The sequence below is a fragment of the Cyprinus carpio genome, chromosome A24 (genome assembly GCF_018340385.1).
Source record: "Cyprinus carpio isolate SPL01 chromosome A24, ASM1834038v1, whole genome shotgun sequence".
Taxonomy (NCBI): domain Eukaryota; kingdom Metazoa; phylum Chordata; class Actinopteri; order Cypriniformes; family Cyprinidae; genus Cyprinus; species Cyprinus carpio.
The window spans coordinates 25,085,096-25,110,588 of record NC_056595.1 but is presented as its reverse complement, the minus strand read 5'-3'; the positions used below and the strand labels follow the sequence as shown (position 1 = coordinate 25,110,588).

Sequence of the window (25,493 nt, the reverse complement as noted above, 5' to 3'; positions counted from 1 at the left end):
ATTCATAATTGATTAATTTGACAACATTAACACTGTTATTTCCTGTGTTATACTGCGAAGCTGCTTTGAATCAGTCTGGATTGTATAAAGTGCTGTAGAAACACACATGAGTCGAGGTGATGAGAAACACTGTATGTTACTGTAATCATAAATCAAATCCAGATGAGACTGTACTGTACTGAAGTGTCTGATGATCTTAAACGATGTTCTGTGTGTGTTTCAGGAACGGCGGCGGGCGCAGCGGCACGTTCTGTGCCATCAGTATCGTGTGTGAGATGTTGTGTCACCAGCACTCGGTGGACGTCTTTCACGCCGTCAAAACACTGAGAAACAACAAACCCAACATGGTGGACCTGCTGGTGAGCGTCAGAAGCTCTGCGATCTACTTTAATCACTGTTTAATGATACAAAATAATAGTAACAATAATGCACAAGTATGTTCAGTCATGTGATGTCAGAGTAGGAGTCCTGTGCACAATATCAAATAAAATGTTTAGTAAATCATATTTGCAGACATTTTTAGGGTGCAAATTCTTTTTTAAATTAGGTTTTAATAATTAAAAATCATGTCCAATCAGTTGATTTCATAAAAATCTTACAGTTTGATAATTTATTAAATCATCAAAATGATCTTATATCTTCATCATAAATTCATAAAAATGTAATCTAACTTTTAAAATGTGATTAGTCAAGTAAAAATATAACAAATTGCATTTTTATTTTATTTATAATTATTTATTTTTTATTTCAAACAAAGTGTAATAATATTATTACGGTTTGTTTCAGCTTATAATAACTTAAAATAACTCATAACGCATTCAGGTCTGTTTTGAGCCTGAAGAGATGCATAAAAATTACAATGCATAAAATGCAAAATGCATTAAACAAAGCATAGTTTAGTAAGGAAACAAATGTTGCAAATTTATAATTCATTTACATTTATTATGAACATTTATTATGTTTATTATGTTTTTTTATTATTAAACATACATGCATATATATATATATATATATATAGGTTTCATAATAAATAATAACATAATAAATGTTGTAATAAATTTCAAATTAAATTTCTCATGAATATTAAAAATATTAACAATTCTTCTGGTCTGAAATGTGAAAACAGAATGCATTATAACAGTTAAACATTGTGTTCACAGACTGTGTTACACTGACCCCTGCTGGTGTGTGTGTGTGTGTCTCCTGCAGGATCAGTATAAGTTCTGTTATGAAGTGGCACTGGAATACTTGAACTCTGGGTAATCTGAGCGGCCGCTGCTCTGATGTCCCGGTCTTCTTCATCCTCATCATCCCGGACTCTGAAACACACGGAACTGGAGCGGGAACGAGCCGAAGCCGTGTTTCCCAGCCAGCACTCGCGTCTTCTGTTCCTCCAGCACTGCTCTTGCCTTTGTCTCATCGGACGCCTGTCTTCATGTTTGTGTGGAATGCGACGTCACGTGGATGTTGATTTTATCTTTGTTTTTATGAACTCTACGTACAGTCCGCTCATGCGTGGCAACTGCTCATATTATCACGAGTTTCTGCCCTCTCTGTGGTTGTGTTTGTGTGGAACGATGGAAAAACTGCTGAAACGTCCCGAGATCCAAAGCTTGTGTTCGTGATCTTTTGTTTGGTTTTTGTTTATACTGTAAATAGATGAAGTTCGCCAGATAATTTATTCATTGACAGATTTTTGTGAAGCACACTGAGTGACAATCATGTTTTAATTTGGTCATTATTTTCATACGGACTCCACATATAATAGTGACCAGATTGTATTGTTAACTTTTTATTTATCTGGTATGAAAAAAAAAAAATGAAAAAAAAAAATCAAACCTATAAATACATATCTATATCTGCCAAACCTGTCGTCCGTGTGTTTTTGTGCAGAGACTAGCCAGAACACTGTAGACGTGTTTCTGCAGGATGTACTGTAGTATAGTATAGTATACTTATATATATATAATTTTTATTTTATTTTTAGTTATTTTAGTACATCACATTCATTTTTTAAAATATATATTTTATTGTATTTCAGTTAACATTTATTTCAAGTAACAATTTTTTTTGTGGTTTTAATTTTAGTTTTCCGTTTTAATAAACTAATAAATAGCATTTTACGTAATTTAAATAAAATAAAGCTTAGCGGAAACAAAATAAAACATTTTAAATTTAAAAAATTTGCCTGAAATGCAAAAATAGCTTAATTAAAAAATAAATCAGAAATGTTATCTGAAATAAAATATGCTTAAGTCGTAAAATTACTAAAACTAAAATCTTATTAAAGGCCTCCTGTAGTGAATCAATGCATTTTTGTAAGAAAAATATCCATATTTAAAACTTTATAAACCGTAATCTCTAACATGCGCTAATTTGCACTTTATTGGACTTCTTTTAGACTGTTGAACAGGAACATCCATTCACTGCCATTAGAAAAATATCCATATTTAAAACTGTAACCTTACACTATGTAACATGCTAGTCACTTGCTAATCATGCTAGCAACATGGTAGTAACCGGCTAATCATGCTAGCAACATGCTAATGACATGCTAGTCACTTGTCATGCTGGAAACATGCTAGTAACAGGCTTATCATGCTAGTAACTTGTTAATCATGCTAGAAACACGCTAACAACATGCTAGTAAGATGTTATTTATGCTAACAAAATGCTAATAACATGCTAATCATGCTAGTAACTTGCTATTCATGCTAGTAACATGTCAATCATGCTAGGATAATGCTAACAACATGCTAGTAACTTGCTAATCATGCTAGAATCATTCTAGTAAATTGTTAACCATGTTAGTAACAGGTTAATCACGCTAACAACATGTTAGTAACATGCTAGTAACTTGCTAATCATGATAGAAACATGCTAATCATGCTAGAATCATGCTAACAACATGCTAGTAACATGCTACTCATGCTAGTAACTTGCTAATCATGCTAGAATCATACTAGTAACTTGATAATCATGCTAGAATCATGCTAATAACTTGTTAACCATGTTAGTAACAGGTTAATCACGCTAACAACATGTTAGTAACATGTTAGTAACTTGCTAATCATGATAGAAACATCCTAGCAAACATGCTAGTAAGATTTTAATCATACTAACCACATGCTAGTAAGATGTTAATCATGCCTTGTTAATCATGTTAGAAACATGCTAGTCACTTGCTAATTATGCTGGAAACATGCTAGTGACATGCTAGTCACTTGCTAATCATGCTAGCAACATGCTAATGACATGCTAGTCACTTGCTAATCATGCTGGAAGCATGCTAGTAACATGTTAGTAACTTGTTAATCATGCTAGAAACATGCTCGCAACATGCTAGTAAGATGTTAATTATGATAATAAAATGCTAGTAACAAGCTAATCATGCTAGTAACTTCCTAATCATGCTAGTAACATGCTAATCATGCTAGAATCATGCTAACAACATGCTAGTAACATGCTACTCATGTTAGTAACTTGCTAATCATGCTAGAAACATGCTAGCAACATGCTAGTATGATTTTAATCATGCCTTGTTAATCATGTTAGAAACATGCTAGTCACTTGCTAATCATGCTGGAAACATGCTAGTGACATGCTAGTCACTTGCTAATCATGCTAGCAACATGCTAATGACATGTTAGTCACTTGCTAATCATGCTGGAAGCATGCTAGTAACATGTTAGTAACTTGTTAATCATGCTAGAAACATGCTCGCAACATGCTAGTAAGATGTTAATTATGATAACAAAATGCTAGTAACATGCTAATCATGCTAGTAACTTGCTAATCATGCTAGAATCATGCTAACAACATGCTAGTAACATGCTACTCATGTTAGTAACTTGCTAATCATGCTAGAAACATGCTAGCAACATGCTACTAACTTGCTTATCGTGCTAGAATCATGCTAGTAAATTGTTAACCATGTTAGTAACAGGTTAATCACACCAACAACATGCTAGTAACATGCTAGTAACTTGCTAATCACGATAGAACATGCTAGTAAGATTTTAATCATACTAACCACATTCTAGTAAGACATTAATCATGCTAGAAACATACTAGTAACGTGCATATAACAGTTAGCGGAGCTAGAGATTACTATTATTATCAGTAATATAAGTTTTGCCTCCTTGTCGCCATCTCTGTTTGAAACCTGCAACTGCAGCTGTGTGCAGAATTATCTTCCTTCCAAATAGACAAATACAGCTAAACATGAATATGGCACTCTTTTAATTGAGGATTAAAACGAATCTCGTTGATAACATGACTGAATGATAAACACAGCCCTTCTTATATTAAAACTATTTATTTATTACAAAGGACATTAATTAACACTGTATTTCTAAATCATAAACACTGATACACACACGGATACCTGTCTGTGATACTACAAACCAGGAAACACTTACTCTTTTGTTTTAAACCTTATTTAACTGAAGGACGTCCAGAAGTGTCCAGATTCTGATCCAGCTTCAAAAGACCTGGAGAAAGAGAGATCTCTGGTGGACTTGGTTTCATCATCTGTGTCCCTGCAGCACAAAAACAGTGTTAAGTCGCACAGGTATATTTCTAGTAATACCCAAAAATACGTCGTATGGGTCAAAATTATCCATTTTTCTTTTATGCCAAAAATCATTAGGATATTAAGAAAAGATCATGTTCCATGAAGATATTTAGTAAATTTCCTACAGCAGTAGCGTAAGGCCATGAGACAAAAGACAAAAGAAAAAATACTGAATGTCAAAGTTCTTTCTTATTTATTTGATGCACATAATATTAGTGTTATTGTTATTAATGTTGAATGTTAAGAACTAGATGGGGAGATCATGAAAGGATGAAAATGTTGTGGGAATAAGAAGAAGAAAAAATGAGGAAATACAAGATTATCAGTAGGTTACTCAGTGTCTGTGTTTGTAGGTTCATCTGTCCAGAAGAGAGCAGCAGACACTGACTTCAAGACTTCTTCATGCAAAGACTAATCACATCAGAAGAACAAAAGCATAATAGAGCTTTGAAGCTTTCAGCTCGGAACACTGAAAAGCTTTGTGCTGTATTTTAAGAGTTCAATAATTATAACTTGATTATTTATTGAAAAAAGAATGGATAAGTCATCGAGTCTTATTGAAGGACTTTTAGTGAGGCTTTCAAGAACCAAACTAATATCACTAAACACATTCATCCATGATAATATTCTGCTGCTGTTGATGCCACTTTCTGTAGGATGATGTCATTACAAAAATGGTTCATTACCAGATAAATAATAATAATAATAATAATTTATTCCGAAAATAGTATTTTAATCTTTAAAATCTGAGTTTAATATTTTATCCAATATATTCAGATAGCCTATATATTATCATTATATATCTGAATATATAGGCTATTGGATAGCACAAGTTATATACTGGATATATTGAGAAAAGTACAAATGATTCAACATCAGGAGCATGTAATGAACCGAATCGCGTGTTAATGTGTTTAATCCGGCGTCTCGTGATTGACAGCTGGGTTCATCCAATCACGTCCGCACTTCTAGAAGCGTTGAGTCCCGCTCAGCCAATGGTTGTGCTATTAACACTGACGCGTCCCGCCCCTCAGGGCGAGTTCAGCCAATCCAGCGCGCTCATTCTTGCATAATTAACGCGGGCGAGCGGTGGGCAGTGACGCAGAGTCTGAGACTTTCCTCGCAATTCATCGAAAATACTCGCTTCGTTCGGCGGAACGGATTTCATACTTTTTTTCCTTTCAATCTTCACGACGCTGAAACGCAAAACCGGATCAAATCCATGTGATTTCGTTCGCTCCAGACCAGACGCGCCCTCCTCTTACATGTGGATGTTGATGCGGTAGGGAGCAGATAAAGATGCCGCAGCCGAAATCGCGAAAGATCGCCGTCCTGGGCTACAGATCCGTCGGTAAGTGGCTGTCGCGGCCCGCGGCCTGTGCGAGCGTCAGAGATGCGGTTCATGTGTCGCTTGCGTCGGGCTGGCAATGCATGAGATTCGTGTGAATGTCACCCCGCGCGCTGCGTCCTCGCTCCTGAAGTGTGCACGCTCTGAGACGCACCAACACAGCGCGCATCCTCGCGCGTTTCATCCCAGACCTGTCTTCAGGTGCATGCAGGCCTCGAGTCTCGTGCGCTGTTTCATGCATTTCCATTCTGTCTGTCTGTTCGTTTCTTCTGTACATATGTCACCATATCACAGAGGCCTGTGTTCATTTAGAGGAGCTTTCAATATTTCAATCTTTTAGATGCCACGGGCCACTAATATGAGCATCTTCATGCAAGAGACCCTCAACCTAACATTTAAAAGGCAGCTAAATATTTTCATGTATAAAGACTTGATTTAGATTGGTATACTTGATATATACTAACCAGTACGATATTATACTTGGAAAATATTTAGTTTTGATTTATTCTATTCTACTCACTGTAGTTCTGCACTGATAGATAAATAGATAGAACGAAAGAAAGTTGAATAGATATATATATATATATAATATATATATATTATATCTATCTATCTATGTATGTATGTATGTATGTGTGTGTGTGTGTGCATTCGTGGTGTACATATAAATATATTATGCTTATATTTATATACATTTTTTATTTTTAAATGTAATAGAATTATATTATTGAATTATATATTTTAATATAATAATTTATTATATTAATTAATATAATATTAATTTATTGTATGTGCAAACATACTTGGCAATAAAGCTCTTTCTGGTTATGTATTTATTTTAAGATTTTTAGTATTTATTTATAATGTTTTTATTTAGATCTAATTTTTATTTTAGGTTGTAATAATAGAATTTTATAATTGAATTATTTATTTTAATATAATTATTTATAATATTAATTAATATCTTAATTGTCTTAATTTGTGCAAAAATACTTGGCAGTAAATCTTTTTCAGATCCTGATTATTAATTTTTTGTTTTTACATTTTAGTACTGATTTTCTCTAAACGTTTCTAAGGTCCCCAGTTAAATAACTTGTGATCTATATTAATACATTATTTCTGAATCATTCACAGTGTGATGTTGTGAATGAGTTTGGACACTGCATGATTATCCAATCAGAGACCAGATCCAAGTCTGAATTGTAACCCATATCAGTTATTAACCGATATATCGGCCAATATTTTGAGATTATCGGCATCAGCCAGTACCAGATACTTTATATCAGTTCCAATTAACATTCAGTGTTATTAAATAAAAAATATTTTTTTTTAGGGAAAATCAGTTTATGTGTCTACATCTGAACATATACATACATATATCAACATGTATAACATATATACTGCTTATATCAGCATTATATCGGTTAATCTATACCAAGCATCTAAAAAAAATGATTTAATTGAAAACAAGCTCATATCACAAGATTCAGATCTGATCTCAAGAATGCGTTTAGTGTAGAATTAGTGCTGTATTCAGTGTTAATGTGTTTCTCTTCACAAAGAGTGACTGTGAAGGTCAGACTCTGATCTTTCCTGATCTGCTGGATGGTATTGGGTCATTTAGAGCAGATTTCTTCTCTCTGCAGTAAAGCGTTTACACAGAACACGCGTGTGCTGATGTGTGTGACGCTTGAGAGAACATGCCAACATCACATCAGCACACACACGAGTGCACTTCAGCCTTTGGGAGCCGTTCTGCTCACACAATCAGCACCAGACCTCCAGCATTTAATCAAGTCACAGTGAAATCGAGGACGTTTGTTCAGTGTATGTAATTAAATAAATGAATGCACCAAAATGATATTTTATACCAAAAATGAAATTAATGTTTAATGTAGTCGAAAGCAGAGACATAAAAAAAAGCTTTTGTATTAAAATTTGGGTAACTGAACTCACCTGTCAATATTTCAGCCAAAAAAGAACCATATATATTTATATCTTATTTTTTAATGCTGTTTTGATTAATATATTCAGTCGCCAAGATGTCAGTGCGTCAGGGTTATTATAGTTACCTGAAAATTAAAACCATAAAAATTACTTAAATTTTAAGAAGAATTTTTTTAAATCTTCTTTTTTTTTTTTTTTTACTTGATGTAATAAAATTACTAAAACTGAAATAAAAATTGATAAAAGCTATATAGACACATATAAAAAAAAATGACAATTACTAAAACTTTAACTAAAATTAAAATACAAAAACAGAAAATAAAAGCCTCATTTAAAATATTAATAAAAAATACAAAACCGAAAATAAAAACCTATTAAAAATATTAATAAAAAAACGATAAAAGTATGTGATTGGGTTTACACAAATCATTTCATATTTCAATTTGTCGTATTTCATTTTATTTTACATGTTCATACGACAAACAACTGAACTGTTTTTGAGTGATTTGCCAAAACATTATATTTTTGAAAGCATGCAGGAAAATCCATGTTTGATTTAATGAAGCTGTCGGCTCTTATAAGGTTATTTCAGGCTCAATATGGCAGATGCGTGTGAACTTTAACCGCAGATAACATGATGTATGTTTGAGCCGACTCAGTTCTGGCTCTCAGCTCTATATATGAGTCAATGCTTTAACCCTCACTAGTCTGCACTAACAAACACCTTTGAGTTTCTGATGCTGGACTCAGTGTGGCGTCTCGTACCATCCACAAACTCTCTCGATCTTCAAAAGCAGTGGAGTATGAGTCATTAAACCAGAGTACAGTACTCTGCGTGTCCTCTTCACGGGTGAGTGAGTGAGTGTGTGTGTGTCCTCTTGAGGGGTCACTGGTGGGAACTTTTTGTTTTTGTTTGGTTTGCTCCTGTTTCACGCTCTATTTATAGAAGCTGATGAGGAAGGATGCTTGAAATCGATGCGCTTCCATTAAAACGGAGGGAAGGCAGGGCTGCTGCTGCTCTCTAATGGCTTTACGATCGAGAAACAGCTCAAACCTGACCTACAGCAGCAATGCCTTTTATATTCCTGGTCTTATCGTGAAGGATTCATCAGTCGCGTTGTTCTAACGGAAACAAATGTTCATTTTTGTCATCATCTTCAGCTTGATTCATTTCTTAAATGGTTTTCTTTTGGTTGACATCATTATTTATTTCCTCAACCTTTTATCCTCTTCTCTCTGTCTTCCAGAGACGTTATGATAGACGATCCAACTGTAAATATTAGAGGTCGACCGATTGATATTTTGTCGATTTATCGGTACCGATAACCGATTGCTGGAACAGACCGTTATCGGTAAAATCCATACCGATAGTTTACGAGAGCGACCTCTAGAGGCCAAATCTCTGTGCCCTCCTAAAGTTTTGACATCTTTAAAAGCCATCTTGTTTGTATTTAGGCCAATATGGAACGTGTTCTAACATTTTTCTAACATTAATTGAAGTTATGAAATGCTGTAGAATTATTGTTCATTGTTAGTTTTAACGTATTAATACATTTTTATATTTTAAAGTTGTTTCTTTTAACAGTAGTTTATGCACTGTGAACTAACATGATCAAGGTATAATTAATATAATAAATAATATAATATATTAATATTTATTTAAAAAAAAAAGTACAGCACATTTTCATTTTTGTAATAAAGTTCAGCATTATTTTACTTGGAGTGTTGTTTTTATTTATTCATTTATTTATTTTTATTCAGTTTATCCATTTAAAAAAATACTGATTGATTAATCAGTTATCGATTAGCCTAGTTATTGTTGCTGGTTAAATCCATTATCAGTCGACCTCTAGTAAATACAACTTTAATGTCATAAGACATAAAATATAATGTCATACGACAACGACTTTAAGACAAACTTTGAAGGCCTGTTTACACCCAGAAGCAGAATGATAACGACGTTAGCGTCCACGATAACACTGCAGTTTTGTCGTCTGCTACTTTAAATACAAAAGCTTGTTAAAGTCGTGGTGGATTCTGATTGGCTGTCAGTGTTTTTATGGTTCATCAGCTAGAAATTAGTAGTTTGCAAGAATTCCAGTGCTGTGTTGTAATGTGGAGATTTTCATAGAATTATAACCATTTTTAGAACTTCATAGGCACTTTTTTTTTTGTAAGATGGACTTAAAAGAATGTTTTATCACAAGTACATTTAATAAATCTTGCCGTTGTATATGAAAAAATTCAACCCTTTTCTAATTTTAATTTTGTAAAACATTTCTATTTATTGTTTGTTAAATGATAATCAATCAGCAGTAATGCTCAGAAAAAAGAAATTTATCACTGCGCTTGTCTGGAAACTTTCACATTTTCTGTTTATTGATTGTAATGTTTCTTTGTTCCCTATTATTACTTCATATTTGTAGGTTTTGAAGCTATATTTAGTTGGTTATAATTCTTAACACTCAGTTGTGTGGATCAAGGATCATTCTGGAACCTGATTGTGATGGTTTAATCGATATTTATCCTGTGATAACGTGAAGCTGATAGCTATCATAAATATCGTAACCATATCAATAGGAGAAATCATAACTCCTAATATGTGACTGTAGCCCCGCCTTACATTTTAAAGAGCCAATCACCTGTCTTGTCAGTTTGTTACTTTCGAGTGTGTTTATTTTTGAATGTATCGTTTGAGCTGATGAGACGGAGGTTCTACAGTTGTTACATTTTATTCCGGATTTAAATGTAACTGACAAAATGTACATTTTTGGAGCCATAGTCAAAGTCAAGCAGTGGCCGGACTTGAATAAAAAGGACTTCAGTAAGAGCCGCTTTTCACAATCCAGTTCATTCGTGATGGATTTAGTAGTTTTTGGTTTGCTGTGACTGAAGAATCGTCCAGCCGGCTCGATCAAATGCACGTCTGTCCTTCAGAGAGCCGCTCTTCTGTTCCGGAGCCTCCTGATGTTCCTGTGGGCTTTTCCCTGTTAGTGAGAGCTCGCATTTACAAACGCTGGATGCAGAGAGGAACTGGCCGTTGTTATAGCAACAGGCTGCAGGGCGAACCTGCCCACACACTCGTGTGTGTGTGTGTGTGTGTGTATTGTGATATTAATAATATTGGCTCTTCTGAATGGAGACGTGTTTCATCACATGCATTCACACGCTGAGATCCAAACTAAAGAAATCATATTTTGCATAAAAAAACTACATGGCTACATGGCAGTTTCTTGATAAGTTCAGACATTTGTTTGTGAGGCTTGCTTCATTTGGTGTTATGATTTAGATTGATGAATTGTTAATTTCAGTTTTTTGTTTGTTTGGGTTGTTTGTTTTTGTGTTATGATTTAGATTGATGAATCAGTGTGTAAGTCTCATGGCATCTGACGCGTGTTTGATGTTTGTGGTGTTTTCAGTCAGGAAAATCCTCCTTGTACAATACAGTTTTTTGTGGACGTTGCCATTTTGTTGGCGACTCCTACGACCCCACGATTGAAAACAGTAAGTGAATCAGATCATATCCTACTGCAAAATGAATCATAATCATAATAATGTAGGCTTGAGAATTGACATTTGCTCTGTGAAGTGATAAAATGACCATAGACGACATGCATGTCCACTGTGCTTGAGACTACTGTGCTTCAGTTTGCATGCAAATGACTCTTATGAATCAGTTCTGTGATTGTGACTCACTGAATCATTCGGTTACTCAACATCTGACTCACTGAATCTGATTCAATAAGTGTAACACTTCAGATTTAAATAATTACTGACTTAGTTTTGCATTGTTGTATTTTTAATTTATAGTTTAGTTTGTGTTTGTAAGTGAATATGTTGTTTAGTGTTGGGGTTTTTTGTGATTTAAAAGATGGTCCGTTAGGATTATGTTTTGTTTCCTCACAAGTTCTAGAAGATTCATTAATGCATTTGTTAAGAAAAAAAGAATTAACTGGAATCAGATTTGTTAAACTTAAAAATTGAGCTTAAAATCATTATTAGCAGTAAATTAACTTTTGGTTTTATTATTATTAGTATTTTTTTAATAATTATTATTGATTATTTGGATTAATTTTTTATGCGTTTTTAGGATGTACTGTTATGATTCTCTTGTTTATTTATTTATTTATTTACTTTATCAATATTTGTATTCTTTTTTTTTATGCTTTTAGGATGTAACTGCTGTGATCTCTTCTCCTGATTGTTTTAATTGCAAAAACAGTTAGTTTTTTTTTTGTTTTAGTATTTTGTGTTGATCAATTTGTGACTGAAAATGTTTGTTCGTTGGATGTTTAAAGAGACTCACTATGAGACGTTTTCATGATTTTTAATAACATTATTTCACTGTTTGCATCAGCTGATAATCATGAACCCAAATCATCATATTAGAATGATTTCTGAAGATCATGTGACACTGAAGACTGGAGTAATGATGCTGAAAATACAGCTGTGCATCACAGAAATACATTACAGTTTAACAGAGATTCACATAGAAAACAGCTGTTTTAAATTGTAATAATATTTCAAATTTTTTTTATGTTTTTTGATCTGATGTCTTTTATTTCTTTTTTCAGCATTTACGAAAATGATCACCGTGAACGGTCAGGAGTATCACCTGCAGCTGGTGGACACAGCGGGACAGGTGAGAAACACGACTGTATTCTGTCACCAAGTTCACCTGTTTAAAAAAAATAATAAAATATCAAAATATCAAACATTCAGGAGTCCAGCACCAGTGACACACTGCATGCCTCTCAAACACATTTAACACAGAAAGGAATCCAAGAAAAGGCCTTAAACCGTTCTGCAGTGGTGCTGTTTTTAACTAAAATTTGAAAATGTAAGCATTAAAATGGTTTTAATTCATTGAAATAAATAACCGTTCTGCAGTGGTGCTGTTTTTAACTAAAATTTGAAAATGTAAGCATTAAAATGGTTTTAATTCATTGAAATAAATGAATTAAATAAAATAAATAAAAATAAATGACTAAAACTGAAATATGAATAAATTAAAGCTAAAAATTTTTTAAAAATTACAAAAGCAAATAACAGGATTACTAAAATTTTAACTAAGATAAAAATGAACAATACACGATATTAATAAATGTACCAGTTTATAAATAATACTAAAATGATAAAACAGAAACGTTCTTCTAAAAGCATCATGTCAGTGAAGTTTTGATTTGGTCTCTGAAGTGTGTTCTGAATTGCTCTCTTTCAGGACGAGTACTCTATCTTCCCTCAGACGTACTCTATAGACATCAATTGATATAAAAGGTACGAGCACAGATCACTGCTCCTGATGATGACTGGCAGAGTATGAGTTATGAAGAAAACACTGCATCTGGTTGAATTTGAGAGAAGACGTCTCCCTCCGTCACAGAGTTATTAGATGAGACAGTAAGCGCTGATCTCAGACCTGTGGAGCCGTGTTTGTTCTTCATCATCTTCATCATCGTCTCCGGATGTCTGGATGTTTGATGTTAGTTGAATGATGAGATTGTCAGGCTCTGCTTTGTGTGTGAAATCTGAATAAACGGTCTCGGTGTGATTTATTCATTTACAAAGGCTGCAGTTTAATTAAAGACGTAAAAACATTGCATGTTTCAGAGTGAAGAGAAGTGCTTATCAACAAAAGGGAAGCATTAAATATAAAGAAATTAAAGTTTGATGATGTTTTTAAGATTGTAAAATTTTGAGTGTTTCAGAGTGAAGAGAAGTGCTTATCAACACATAGTAATATTTAATTACTTTGATTATAATTGTCCTTTTTTTTGTTGTTTATTTTAATATATTTTTTTATTGTCGTTTTACTAATCTCTTGATCGGGTCTCTCTCCCCCTCTTCCTCGCAGTTTTTGAAGTATGTAAAGTTATCCATGAAAAGTTGTTGGATAGTGGTGGGAAAAGTTCTACAGTAGTATGTGTTTATTTTTATTTTTATTTTTAATTTTTTTTGTTGTTGTTGCGTGTATTTATCATTTGCAAGGTTTTTTTTCCCAAAAAATTTTTTTCTTTCCCTTTACATTTGCAAGTGTTATTATATTACTATTATATAATATATCTATATATAGTTATAAATTTTTTTATTTAGCATTTACAAGAATTTTTTAATTATATATATATTTAATATATTAATTTTATTTGCAAAGTTCAGTTTTTTTTTTCCCCCCAAAGAAAATGTTTATTTTATTTGATTGTTTATTATTTATGAGCACTTGCAAGGTTTTTTCCCCCCCCAAAACCAAATTAATTTTTTTAATTTGGTGATTTTTAATGGTTTTTTTTTTTTTTTTTTTTTTTTTTTTTTATAAAAAATTTTTTTTGTTATTTTTTTTAAGTCCACACTGTAATGATTTGTGAGGAAACCGTGGTCTTTAATAAGAAGAAATGTTTAGTCCTGGCGAGTTGACCAGAAGCATGTGTTAAGGATATGAACGGGGTCCGTTATTAAACTCTCTGTTAATGTCTCTGTTATAAATGTCTTTTTCTAGAGTACCCATAATGCTGGTGGGCAACAAGAAAGACCTTCACATGGAGCGGTACGTTCTGCTCTGATGATGATTCATGAACCAGAGTGTGTGTGTGTGTGTGTGTGTGTGTTTTTGTTTGTGTGTGTGTGTGTGTGTGTGTGTGTGTGTGTGTGTGTGTGTGAAAGCTAATATTAATACAATATTAATAAATTATAATAGTATATAAACAATGGTAAAACAACTGGTTCTTATCTGAAAACTCAAAGCTCTTTCATCAAGGTTTTAACTTTAAAACTAAAGATAACAAAAACATTAAATAAAATAAAAATAAAAAATAAATTAAATTGAATAGTTTTATTTTAAGTTAAGATAGTTTGGTTTGAGTTGCCTTGGTAACTAAATTATATAGTTTAGGTTGAAGCAGAAATGAATAAAATCAGAAAAAAAAAAGGCAATAAAAATAAATAGTAAAAAAAAAAAAAACTAATAAAAATGACAAATGCACGTAACAGAAATAAAAAACAACAACAACTACAATTAACATTAAATTGAAAACAGAAGATAAAAACAGCAGTGCTGTGATTGAACAGGTGTCCTCTGACTCGCTCCTCTGGTGTGTGTTCTTCTGGAGTGTGACTGAAGCGTGTCTGTTCGCTCCTCTGGTGTGTGTTCTTCTGTTGTTAGAGGGCAAAGCTCTGGCAGAGTCCTGGAACGCAGCGTTCATGGAGTCCTCAGCCAAAGAGAATCAGGTGATGATGCGCTTCCTGTCTCCCTCCTTCCTCTTCCTGTAGAGTGTTCTGACTCTCAGCAGACACTGACTGATGCTCCGTCCTCCTCTTATTATCTTCTTATTCAGTCTCAAGAGCTGCTTCTTTCTCTGCTGAAGCCCTCTGTGTGATTTACACTCACTTCAGTTATTATTATTATTATTATTATTATTATTATTATTATTATTATTATTATTATTAGGAATGTTCCCAGAATGAATACAACACCTAATCTTTCAGTTTTGGTACGTGCTGACACTGATGCCTGTGTTTTCACTGCATTTGTAATTTAAATAAAAATATATTGGATAGAGACTATTATTTTTGCATCACTGAGAAACTATTATAGTCTCTGTTTATAAAAAATATATTGGGTATTTATTTTTGATTTAATTACATTTTTTATTTTAATTTTAGTTCAAGTGTTGGTCTTTTTTTTTTTCTTTTTTTTTTTTTTTTTTTTCTTTTTTTTTTTTTACATTTTTATGTAGAGTTTTTTATGTCCTAATATAGTTTTCTATATTAATAACTTAATTTCAGTTTCTAGTTTATTTTAGTAACATTTCGGGAAACTAAATGAAACATGAGAAATTTTGTTGTCAACTACTGAAATAAAAATAAGGTTATATATTTCTATAAAATATCAGATAGATATATATATTATATATAGGGTAGATATATATATATATATAATATACTAGATATATATATATATATATATATAAAATGGTAAATTTTATACAAAATGTATAGATAGAGCTATTATTTTTATATGTATATTTGCTTGCTTTCATATGTTAATTTTAGTTAATTTTAGTATTTTTTTTTTTTTTTTAATGTCTATAGTTTTTATTTTATTTCAGTTTTAGTTATTATAGTACATTAAGTGAAACTAAATGAAAACGAGAATTATTTTGCTGCCAGCTAGCTGAAATATACTAAGTTAGGGTTTTTTGGGGGGGATAGTATTACAGTTTTTTATTTTTTTATATTTCATTTAGATTTAATTTTTTGGTTTCATGTTAATTTTAGTTAAAGTTTTAGTAATTTTGATGCTTTTTTTTGATTTTTTTTTGTGTTTTTTTTTGTTTTTTGTATGTTTTTTTTTTAATTTTTTTTATTTTATTATTTTAAATAAAATAAAAAAATAATGTGAAATTTTTATTTTTATGATTTTTGTGTTTTTTTTTGCTGTTTATATTACACCATAATTTTATTCCAGTTAAAGTTTATTTAATGTAATTTTTTTTATTTTTTAGTTGAAGTGGCGTCAGCGGAACGGTTGAGTGATGAATGAATCACGATGATGATTTTTAGAGTGATTTCAGTGTGTGTGTGCGTGCGTGTGCGTGCGTGCGTGCGTGCGTGCGTGTGTGTGTGTGTGTTCGCAGACGGCCGTGGAGGTGTTTAAGAGGATAATCCTGGAGGCGGAGAAGATAGACGGCGGCGCTCCTCAGGGCCGGGCATCCTGCTCCATGATGTAGATAACCCCGCACCCCGCCCCCCGCCGCCCCGGCCCCGCCCCTCTCCCACAGTCTGCCCCGCCCACCGGAGAACCAGCACAATCTTTTCTAGCAAGCACGTTTGTTAGTTTGGGCTTGGCTTGTGTTTCGGCTCTGGTTCTGTGATAAACGGATGTGAACAGGGTTTATTTTGAGAGGTTTGCTAGAAAAGTGTGTTTCCAGCCCCTCCCGCAGCACTGGACTCTGGGAAACCGATCCCTCTACTTGAAGTGGCTAACTGCCTGTTTCCTGCATAGCCCATGTCGTTCGCTTTCCCCTTTTAAACCTTTTTTTATACTTCGTTTTGACTTTACATCATTTTTAGTTTGTGTGATACTTTTCTTGCTTTATTGCCTTTGTGACCGACACGAAAATCTGTCTGACGTTCCTGGAAAACAACCCCCACAAACCGCACCTGACGTTTGTGTCTCCGTTCTTACTCTACCTCTCATCCTCCGCTCTGTTCCCCGAACCCTCTGGAATTTGTATATCGTGTTTCTTAAACATAATTCTTGCCAATAAAGCTGGCAGCATTCATTCAGTAGTGAATGCTGTTGGACTTTTTTGATTGTAATCATTAAACGCAGCATTTTGTTTCACTATCTCTCGAGTCACTTGCTGTGAGTTATTAACACTAGACACATACGCTGACAAAAACATTTGATTTTTATTATTTATTCAGATTTTAACACACAGAGATTTTTTTTTTAATGCCAGAAAATATAATAAAGATTTCTTATGCTTAATTTAAATAAAGTATAATTAAAATAAGAAGATTTTGGTGAGGTATGAGCATGTTGAGCATGACAAAAATGTACAAATAATAATAATAAAACTTGCACTTAATGCATACTTAAGTTGATTTCCTTAAATATCTGAAACTAAAACTGAAATAAAAATTTAAACTTTATAGAAATATTTTTTAAATTCAGATATCGAAATTAAAATTTTAAAAAGTAATTTAATATTGTTGACTAAAACAAAAAAAATTTCATTACTTATAAAAAAGCGTATTTTATTTAAACTATCACATTTCTCATTTTCATTTAGTTTATTTTAATTTTATTTTCATTTGTTTAATTTTTAAATAATAATACTGGTATATTTGGCATAATTTAATAAATTTAGTTTAAATTGATTTCAATTTTTAAAACTGAAATAAAAATTAATAACTTACACCCCATTCACACCTCCACCTGAAAATATAAAAAACCAAAAGTTAATTAAAACTATAACTTAAAAAAATGAATAAAGTGCGCCCAAAACCTCAATATCAGCTTGCAATGTAAAGATTAAATGTGTGCACCGACTGAAGCCATAAAATGCCTAAAATAAACCAAGTATCGGTGATTGGAGGAGATACTACAATTTTTGGCCGCTGAAGCATAAAATGTAAAATAAAAAAAGTAGAAGTGATTGGAGAGAATACAATTTTGGGTTTTGTCATTTAGTATTTATTTTTGAATTGATTGTTTTTTTTGTTTTTTGTCAGGTTAATTGAATTTTATATCTTTAAGATAATGATTTTTTTTATTTTTTTTGATATATATATATAAAATAATATTTATTATAATTTTTCTTCATTTTCTAAACATGTTTTCTGGTGAATATAAGCCCTTCCTGAATGACTCGCACCCTGCATGAGTTGTGAACATGCATTTTGGAGGGAAAAAATGTCGCCGAGCACCGCGCCGAGATCATTGGATTTGATGAATTCTGCGACGGTTTGTGATGTTTGCTGGTTTGTGTCGCTCTAAACACATTCGTCCTGTTTGATCAAATAAAACTAATCAGTTTGATAAGATCAGCATTTCAAAAGATGCTCAAAATATGTATTTATTCACAGTGAATTAAGAAGATGCTCAAAATATGTATTTATTCACAGTGAATTAAGCAGAAGGAGTCAGTTCTGAACGAGATGAATATTCTGGTGTGAACTGATTAAAAACGAATGGCTCGTGTAACAGCCCAGGCTCTTTCACTGCCCGGTGCTCCTGTCTCCAAGCGATGGTTTTCTCGCGTTGTTCCAAGCTGGTTTCTTTGTTTTTAAGTTTTTTGATGTATCAGTTTGTTCGTTTGTTTGTTTTTTGTTTGAAAGAACAAGCAGTTTCTGAGCAGGGCTCTTTCACTGAAAGTGTTTTCATGTCTCAAGACGCTGGTTTTCTAGTTGATGCGATTGATTATCTTATCAATTACAATTAAAATTTACAATCCCCATGTATTCCAAAAACTACATATAGACCCAACAACAGAATCCCCACACACCGACAAAAAATATTAGGATTGGACAAATATAAAGTAACCTACCAATATCAACTAACACTATATAGACATAAAACAAATTAAATAAATATATATATTGAAATAGGATTGGTATATATTATTTAATTATATAAAATTAAATCTTGATATGAGATTTTTTTAATTTATTTAAACTACATCTGGAAAAAAGATTAATATTGATGGTACAATGGTTTTATTAAAATACAAAAGACAATCTCAAAATTATACACCCATTCTCACCCCCTCCTGCACTCCCCTCCCGTTTTTTTCGTTTTCATAAAATAGGCCTCCCTTTAGATCTTTTCCCCCCACCTCTACCCACTGCCCCCACCTTCTCATCACTCGGAGCCTGACCCCATTTCTTATCTTCCCTGCTTCGGCCCTCCATGGCTCTCCCCCGCCTCTCCACATTCCATTACTCCTGGCTCTTTTCTCCTTCACCCCACCCCCAATCCCGTCTTGCCCTCCCTACCTAGTTTAGCGGTTTGTGCTTCCGATCATACACTTATCGCTGTCTAACCCCCATCCCGCCCAACACACTATCCACTCCACAACTACTCTCGTCACCATGCAACCACACCATCCCCTTATTATTTTGTCCTTACCAGAAGAGTAGTCATGTTTGTTGTCCACCCCTCACTGATCTACCACATCGACCATCCCCCCCCCCGCTATTAGATAACACTATTTGTCCAATATTTTAGACTTCCCCCACCACACTCCCCTTGACCTTGACCTCCTCCTGTGATCATCACTCCTTTTTTCCGCTCTTTCCTCACGATCCTACCCCTCTGCCGGCTATTTCGCACTCCTCCATAACCTTATGACAACCTTATAGAACTAATATTAGTCCAACGCCCAACAAAGACCCCCACATTCTTTCTTTTTATATTATTAATGTTTTCGGTCACACTGACCCAAAACGCCGCCCACCAACTCTGACAAGCAACCCTACCCCATGCGATCATCTCCCTCCTCCCTGCAGCCATATGGCTAACTATCACACAAAACAAGGAGTACATACACTTCTTTCGAGACTTTTTTTGGCAACTACTGGCTTTCACATTCCGAGAGTCCTGATTTTTTCCTGAAGTAAAACTATATACGCACTATTAAAATAAAACTAATACCCTGGCCCAAAATCCACCGCAATGACTCAACACGAACTCAAAATACCAACAGGCACATCAGCCTACATCAGAATCAACACTGCACAATGTCTGCCCGTGGTTCTGAAAGAGGTCCGAGTGGTCAAATCTGATTCATTTTCTTGACTGCCGTTCAGATGCAGCATTTGCCGATGTGAGACAACGCCTCGTTTTTTCTATCCGAGAGCCCACCATCGTCTTGCTGTCAATCCTCAGTGTAATGACACGAAGCATCCCGGCTACACGCGGAGAAGACGACCTTGGTGGTCGAAACCGAGCCTTCAACCTCTGCCAGAAACCAGCAGAATCTGTTGATGATCGCCAGCTCGGGAAAGCGTGCGCAGCCGAAGCCCCCGACAACCCTGCCTCGGGTTATCGCCTGGGATGTCATTTGATCGACACGACGGCTTGCAGCGACACGACACCGCACTCGAGATTGCACCGTACACACCTGTTTAACCTCACACTTTCTGGCGTGTGGGTGAGTTTGGACACGATCCAGTGGAAAATGTCGCAGTATTCCGGAAAGGTAAGAGCTGCTGGAGTCCAGAAACACATCAGGATTTCTGGCGTTTGGGTGAGTTTGGTCTCGGTCCTGTGGATTTTGTGTTGCTTCTGTCACTCTCCAGACCCTTTCATGCTTGCACTGCTGTTTTAGTCTCATGGAGATAGTATTATTTTTTTGTTAATATTTTAAAATAGATTTATGTATGTTTAGATTTGTTAGTTTTAGTCTTTTATTTCTGTATTAATTTTGTTTAATACTTCAGTTTAAACTAAACTAGGATGAGAATTGTTGCCTTGGCAACTAGCTGAAATATTTTTTTTTAATTAGTATTTTTTATGGTTTTAGTTAACAATAGAGAGAGAGAAAGAGAGAGAGTTTCTCATAATTTTTACATTACATTTACAGTTTGACATCAGTTAATATTTTGAATTAGATTGTATTTTTATATTTTCTGTTTTCATTAGTACTTCATTAGTACAAAGTACTTCTGTTTAGATTTTTTTGGTAATTTGTATTTTTTTTATGTCCATTTAGTTTTTATCCATTTTTATTAGTTTTAGTTTATTTAATTAGATTTTTTAATATTTTGAATTAGATTTTATTTTTATATTTTCTGTTTTCATTTTAATATTAAAGTACTTTTGTTTAGCTTTTTTTTGTAATTTGTATTATTTTTAAATGTCCATTTAGTTTTTATTCATGTTTATTATTTTCATTTTTATTTTTAATATTTTGAATTAGATTTTATTTTTATATTTTCTGTTTTCATTTTAATATTAGTTAAAATTTAAGTACTTTTATTTTGATGTTTTTGTATTTTTTAATGTCTATATATTTTTCATTCATTAGTTTTAGTTTATTTAAACATTTTTTATTTATATAAAATGTTTAAAATATTTTACTTATTTCAGGTAATGTTTATTTTATTTTAAGTAGTGAAAATATTTCTTATGGTTTTCAAGTTAACAATAAATCTCTGCTTGTACATGACAAGCAGTTACAAATTCTTTTTTTTAAATATGTGTATATATTTTTTTAATTTTTTATTGTGTTTTTTTTTTTTTATATTGTTTTTGTATATTTTTTGTTTTTTTTTTTTTGCTATTTACTTTTTTTTTTCAATGTTGTTTTTAAAGTTGTACTTTATTTATAATATATATATATATATATATATATAATATATATATATATATATTATATATATATATATAATATAATATATATATATATATAGACTTACTCGTTTTTATTTATTTTTTTTTGGTTTTTTATTTTTTTTTTTTTTTTAGTGTATTGTTGTTTTTGGACTTTTTTTTTTAGTCATATATATATATTCAATTAATGTTTATTTAATTTAAAGTAAGGTTTTAAAGATTTTAGGTTAAAGTAACAGTAATAACCTTGGTTTGGAGAATTTCTGTCATTTTTATGTGACACTCACAGTTCAAGAGACTCGTCTTTAGAAGGTTGTTTGTGTAACGTGAAGATTTAGGATTGAAAAGCAAGCCTCGGGCTGTGTCTGTAGTCTGACCCCGCTCCTGCGCTCCTGCGCTCCTCAGATCGTGTTTTACGAGGGCCGCTGCTTCACCGGCCGCCGGCTGGAGGTCTACGGAGACTGTGATAACTTCCAGGACCGAGGCTTCATGAAACCGCTGGTGAACTCTGTCCGTGTGGAGAGCGGCGCCTGGATCTGCTTCGATCATCCCGACTTCAAACTTCAAGGGCAGCAGTACATCCTCGAGCGCGGAGAGTACCCCGAGTTTCAGCGCTGGAACTCACACAACGATCACATGGGCTCCTGCAGACCGGTCAGGATGGTGAGAGAGGGTTCCTAACACCTCACAAACCAACCCAGCGAAAAATCAAGCTTAATGCCTAATGATTTATATTTTTGATAGAAGAATAGTTAATAGTTTTATTTTACATTATGAATTTAATTTAAGATTATGGTGTGGAGTAGATGAAATTGTCTGCTATTTTCTTGTAAAACATATTAAAGCATTTATGAGGCCATGCATTAAAACAGCTATGATTTATATTTTCACTATTTAAATTTTTTAAAACCTTTACTATTTTTAAATGCATTATACATTTGTGATAAACATTGACACATGGCCTCTATGCATTAATCACCATGAAAACATTAAGTTGCACGGTTATTTTAGCATCAAGATATTATATATAGTATTTGTAAATATTTTTAAATTACTTTTTATTTTTAGATTTCCATTTTCATTTTTATTTCTTTTAGTAATTTTTGTTTTCAGTGTTTATTTTTTCAGTTTTATTTTTTATTTTTTTATTTTTTTTAGTACGTCGTTAAACTAAAAAATGGAAAACTAGCTGTCAAAAAAAAGTTATTTTATTTTATTTCAGTTATTTTTGCTACACGTTGAATTTAAGCTCAAAGTCTGAAGTAGAAAAGCTGAAATTGTCTGCTATTTTCTTGTAAAACTTATTCTAACAAACTTGATTTTATTTACAACTTCAAACAATATTTTTTATAAAGTGTACATGAGGTTATGCATTAAAACAGCTATAATTTATATATATATACTATTTTAATTTTTTAAAACCTTTACTATTTTTAAATACATTGCACATTGTTTCATTATTCAGTGATAAACATCGTCACATGACCTCGTTACATTTATCACCATGGAACATTAAGTAGCTTCGAGACACTATTATACTTTTTGGAAATATTTTAAATTAGTTTTTATTTTTTTATTTGTTTCATTTTAGTGTGTTGTTGTTTTTTGTCATTTTAGTATTTTTTTTTATCAGTGTTTATTTTTTTATTTCAGTTTTAGTTATTATTATTTTTTTTACTATGTCAATTTTAAATAAGTTTTTTTTATCAGTGTTTATTTATTTTTTTATTTCAGTTTTAGTTTTTTTTTTTGTTTTTAGTATGTCAATTTTAAATTAGTTTTTATTTTTATATTTTTTCATTGTAGTTTTTTTTTTGGTCATTTTAGTAGTTTTTTTAATCAGTGTTTATTTTTATTTTTTTAATTTCAGTTTAATTTTTTATTATTATTATTATTTTTATTTTTTAGTACGTCAAGTTAAACTAAACAAAAATGGCAAACTAGCTGACAAAAAAGTAATTTTATTTTATTTCATTTCACATTTTATTTTAGGTAAAGACATTTAGTTTTTGTTAACTATAATACCCGTGTTAATCTGAGAGCATTGCATTATGGGATGTGTTTTAGAATAGCATATGTTTTAAAGCGTGTGTGTGTGTGTGTGTGTGTGTGTGTGTGTGTGTGTGTGTGTGTCCAGCACGGTGAGCACTACCGCATGCAGCTCTTCGAGGGCGTTAACTACACGGGGCAGTGCATGGATCTGTGTGACGACTGTCCCTTCCTCCAGAGCCGCGGCTTCAACACCAGCTGCGTCAACTCTGTGCGAGTGTTCGGAGACGGAGCGTGAGTGCACCTCATATCACCACTCACTTCATTCCATCTCACTTTGACTATTTCTATTAGTTTTAGTTTCTTATTTTGACATTGCCATCTCTATTAGTTTATTGTAGTATTTGTGTTTAGCTTTTTTTTTTTTTCAGTTAGCTGCCAAAGCAACATTCCTAATTTTTAAGTTTTTGAAATTGTATTTCAATTACCGTTCAATTACTTTTTTTTGTTAACAGTAGTTTTTCTTTTTTTATACAATTCTATTAAGCTTTAACTTTTTTTTTATTTTAGTACTTCAACTTCAACATTATATTTTATTTTATTTTTTATTACATTTTTTAGTTGTAGTGAACAAGGTTATGTGCTTTTGTCATTTTTATTAGTTTCTTCTGATATTTTTTATCTATCTTAAATTTTGTTTTAGTTTTTTAAGTACTTATTTTAATTCATTGCCAAGACATTTCAGAATTAAAAAAGGAATCATTTCATATTTTGCATTTATTCATTTAATTTCAGCTTTATTTTAATTAATGAAAAATGTTTTTTTTTTTTTAATTAGTTTGTTATTTTGACATTTTCATCTCTATTACTCTATTAGTATTTCTATTTAGCTTTTTATTTTTATTTGCCAAAGCAACATTTCTAATTTTGGTTTAGTTTTTGAAGTTCGTTTTTCATCTAATATTAATATTTTATTTCATTACAGCTGTTTTAATTACTGTTCAATGACTTTTTTTTAGTTAACAGTAGTTAATATTATATGCAATTGTATTTTTTTATATTTCTATTTAGCTTAAATTATTATTATTATAGTTATTTTAGTATTTCAACAATCATATTTTATTACATTTTTCTGCTTTATTTCAGTTACGTTTTTTTCTTATAGTTTTAGTTATGTGCTTTTCTCATTTTTATTCATTTCTATTCAGCTTAAATTTTTTTTTTTTTTTAAGTACTTTTATTTATAAGACAATATTTCTGAATGTAATTTCTTCATCTAAAATTTTATTTTATTTCAGTGAGTGGTTTGGTTTAGTTTCAGTCTAGTTCAGCGGGTGGTGTGTTTAATCTTCAGGTGGGTGATGTATTGATGTATGGAGATTCGGAGTTCGGATGTAGATTGTGGAGATCGGTAATTACTGCAGTCCATAAACGAGTGGCAGGCGCAGAACCCCAACATCCAGTCCATCCGCAGGATCGTCAAACTACTTCTAAACCCTCCATCCTGACCGTGACCCGTTTCTCTCTCAACATGTAAAATAAACTCAAAACCACACTCAAGATGGTATTTTATCACAAGAGTCTCTGTGTCTGTCATTGGCTCCAGAACAGCTCTGGACTTTACTACACTAGACTAAACTTTACACACACATGCCTGTATATTAATATTTTTTTTTAATTATTAAAATTAATACTTTTATTCATCAGGGATGCATTAAATTGTTCAAAAGTGACATTAAAGACATTTATAATGTGACAAAAGATTTCTATTTCAAATAAATGCTGTTCTTTTGAACTTT

The 25,493-nt window shown here is 32.4% G+C and overlaps 2 protein-coding genes, 1 long non-coding RNA gene and 1 other non-coding gene across 4 annotated transcripts in view; all 4 read left to right on the top strand.

Annotated features, from left to right (window-relative positions):
* The window catches only part of ptprma (protein tyrosine phosphatase receptor type Ma), a 207,633-nt gene extending 205,766 nt beyond the window's left edge, over positions 1–1,867 (top strand). Inside the window, exons 34-35 of the mRNA XM_042714848.1 lie at positions 224–359; positions 1,210–1,867. Of these exons, the coding sequence (XP_042570782.1) occupies positions 224–359; positions 1,210–1,263 (190 nt within the window). The 3' untranslated portion in view covers positions 1,264–1,867. The remainder of the gene's footprint in view (positions 1–223; positions 360–1,209) is intronic.
* A 9,454-nt stretch (positions 1,868–11,321) lies between these two features.
* Positions 11,322–13,144, top strand: LOC109057308. The gene is made up of 3 exons (XR_006153520.1): positions 11,322–11,375; positions 12,446–12,513; positions 13,093–13,144. It is a non-coding gene; the product is annotated as a Ras homolog, mTORC1 binding (transcript).
* A 1,863-nt stretch (positions 13,145–15,007) lies between these two features.
* On the top strand, positions 15,008–16,650 carry LOC122135435. Its single transcript, XR_006153519.1, has 2 exons — positions 15,008–15,092; positions 16,502–16,650. It is a non-coding gene; the product is annotated as an uncharacterized LOC122135435 (long non-coding RNA).
* A 3,862-nt stretch (positions 16,651–20,512) lies between these two features.
* crygn2 (crystallin, gamma N2) lies at positions 20,513–25,266 on the top strand. The gene is given in 6 exon segments (XM_042714950.1): positions 20,513–20,572; positions 22,111–22,368; positions 23,843–23,988; positions 25,049–25,061; positions 25,063–25,122; positions 25,125–25,266. Coding segments are annotated over 6 exon segments (576 nt in total). The 5' UTR covers positions 20,513–20,551; the 3' UTR covers positions 25,203–25,266.
* Positions 25,267–25,493: the final 227 nt, after the last annotated feature.